The following is a 1,582-nucleotide window of genomic DNA, read 5'->3' on the forward strand; positions in this document are numbered from 1 at the left end:
CACCCAGAGTTTTAGCATATGTTTAATGGTATGGACTTGGTCTTGAACCCATTTCAGGGAAGTGCAAGCGGGCTTCTAATGCATGCTGCCATTACTGCTTCATCTGTAACCCCTACCCCAATTCCTGATCTCCCCCGACTACTGTTTCAGTGCAATACCTCCATGGCAAGCAATCCGACTGCCACATGGATCAACCCAAGTGCATTGTGTGCAAATATATTGGTTTTATTTCTCTGTTGTGGAAAGGACAAGACATTCAGGTAGAAACACATTAAATTAATGCAGTCAAGAGTTTCAAATGCAAAAATAAATATAAGAGTCCGGCGGCCGGTTGCATTCCTTAAACATCTCCATATATTTCTTGAGAGTTAGAAAAGAGATGTGCAATTTTAATGTGCATCCTTGGGGGGGGGGGAGAAGGGGGAGACAGCCAAGAAGGTAGAAACCTACATACAAGCACTTAAAAAAAGAAGAAGAATGCAACCAAAGCCTGACTTCACTTGCAACCTGTTCCTGGGCTCCAAGGCATTCACACTGGATCTGATCGGGGTTTAAAAAAGGGGGGGCACAGACACCTGCATTCTTCCAAGAACAGCCTTCCCAATCCGTCACACACTGCCTGTGGGGGTTGGGCCCCAGCACACATGAGAAGTGCCCATGGGGGGCAAAGGCGACCCCACAGGCCAGTCTCAGCAGAAAGAGTCCCCTTGGGGATCAGAAGTGTCCTCTGCACAGTCTAACGCCCTCCAGCTCCACGGGGAAGCCCGGCGGCGGGCTGCTGCGGGGGGGGGGGGCGTCCAGTCCACCCTCTCCCCCTCGCCAGGCGCCCTCAGAGGGCCGAGTCGGAGTCGCTGGAGTCCAGGCTGTTGCGGAGGCGGCCGCAGCCGGCGAGGCGGTCCCGCTGCTGCAGGCTGAGGTTCTGGGTGCTCCTGCGAAGGCACTCGAGGGACTGCAGGAAGGACTTCTTAGCCTTCTCCTCCTCCACGGGCGAGACGCCCTCCTCCTCCACCTCCTGGATCTCGTCGAAGGTCACCGGCTGCGTCTTGAAGCGCGACTGGCGGGGTCTGCGCAGCCGGCCCTTGGGCAGCTTGACCGGCCGCATGGGCTGCGGGAACTCCTCGGCCAGGCACACGAAGTGCGGCATCACCGCCTGGTAGCTCGAGCAGATGCCCGCCAGCAGCTCGGCCGGCTTGGCTGCCGCCGTCGCCATCCGGGAGGAGACCGGGTACCGGCTGCTGCTGCTGCGGTGGTGCGCTCCGCCTCTGCGCCTCGACGGCGGGCTTCCTCCTCCACGGGGGGATCCCGGAGGCAGCGCGAGGGCAGGAGGGACGCGGCACCCGCCTCTGCTGTAGTCCCAGCCGGAGCAGTCCCGGGAACAAGCAAGCAAGCTAGCCAGCCAGCCAGCCACTGAGCTCAGCCAGGCAGCGGACGGCGCGCACTGCTCGCTCCTTCCTTCCCACCACGTTCCAACCTCTCCAAGCGCCGCGCTCTGAGTCCTGGGTGCCGCGGCCAGCCCTTTTATAGCCCCCCGGCTGCCCACACGGGAGCATGCCCGGATGACGAGCCTACCATTTAAAGAAGG

General features: G+C 59.7%; 1 protein-coding gene across 1 annotated transcript; it reads right to left on the reverse strand.

Moving 5' to 3' along the window:
* Nucleotides 1–204: 204 nt before the first annotated feature.
* Nucleotides 205–1,305, reverse strand: C1H11orf96 (chromosome 1 C11orf96 homolog). The gene has a single exon (XM_066635616.1). The coding sequence runs from the start codon at nucleotides 1,208–1,210 to the stop codon at nucleotides 830–832; it is 381 nt and encodes a 126-aa protein (XP_066491713.1). The 5' UTR covers nucleotides 1,211–1,305; the 3' UTR covers nucleotides 205–829.
* Nucleotides 1,306–1,582: the final 277 nt, after the last annotated feature.

The sequence above is a fragment of the Tiliqua scincoides genome, chromosome 1 (genome assembly GCF_035046505.1).
Source record: "Tiliqua scincoides isolate rTilSci1 chromosome 1, rTilSci1.hap2, whole genome shotgun sequence".
NCBI classification, from domain to species: Eukaryota; Metazoa; Chordata; class Lepidosauria; order Squamata; family Scincidae; genus Tiliqua; species Tiliqua scincoides.

Coding starts and splice junctions, on each gene's coding strand:
- C1H11orf96 (XM_066635616.1), bottom strand. CDS start 1,210: ATGGCGACGGCGGCAGCCAAGCCGGCCGAGCTGCTGGCGGGCATCTGC.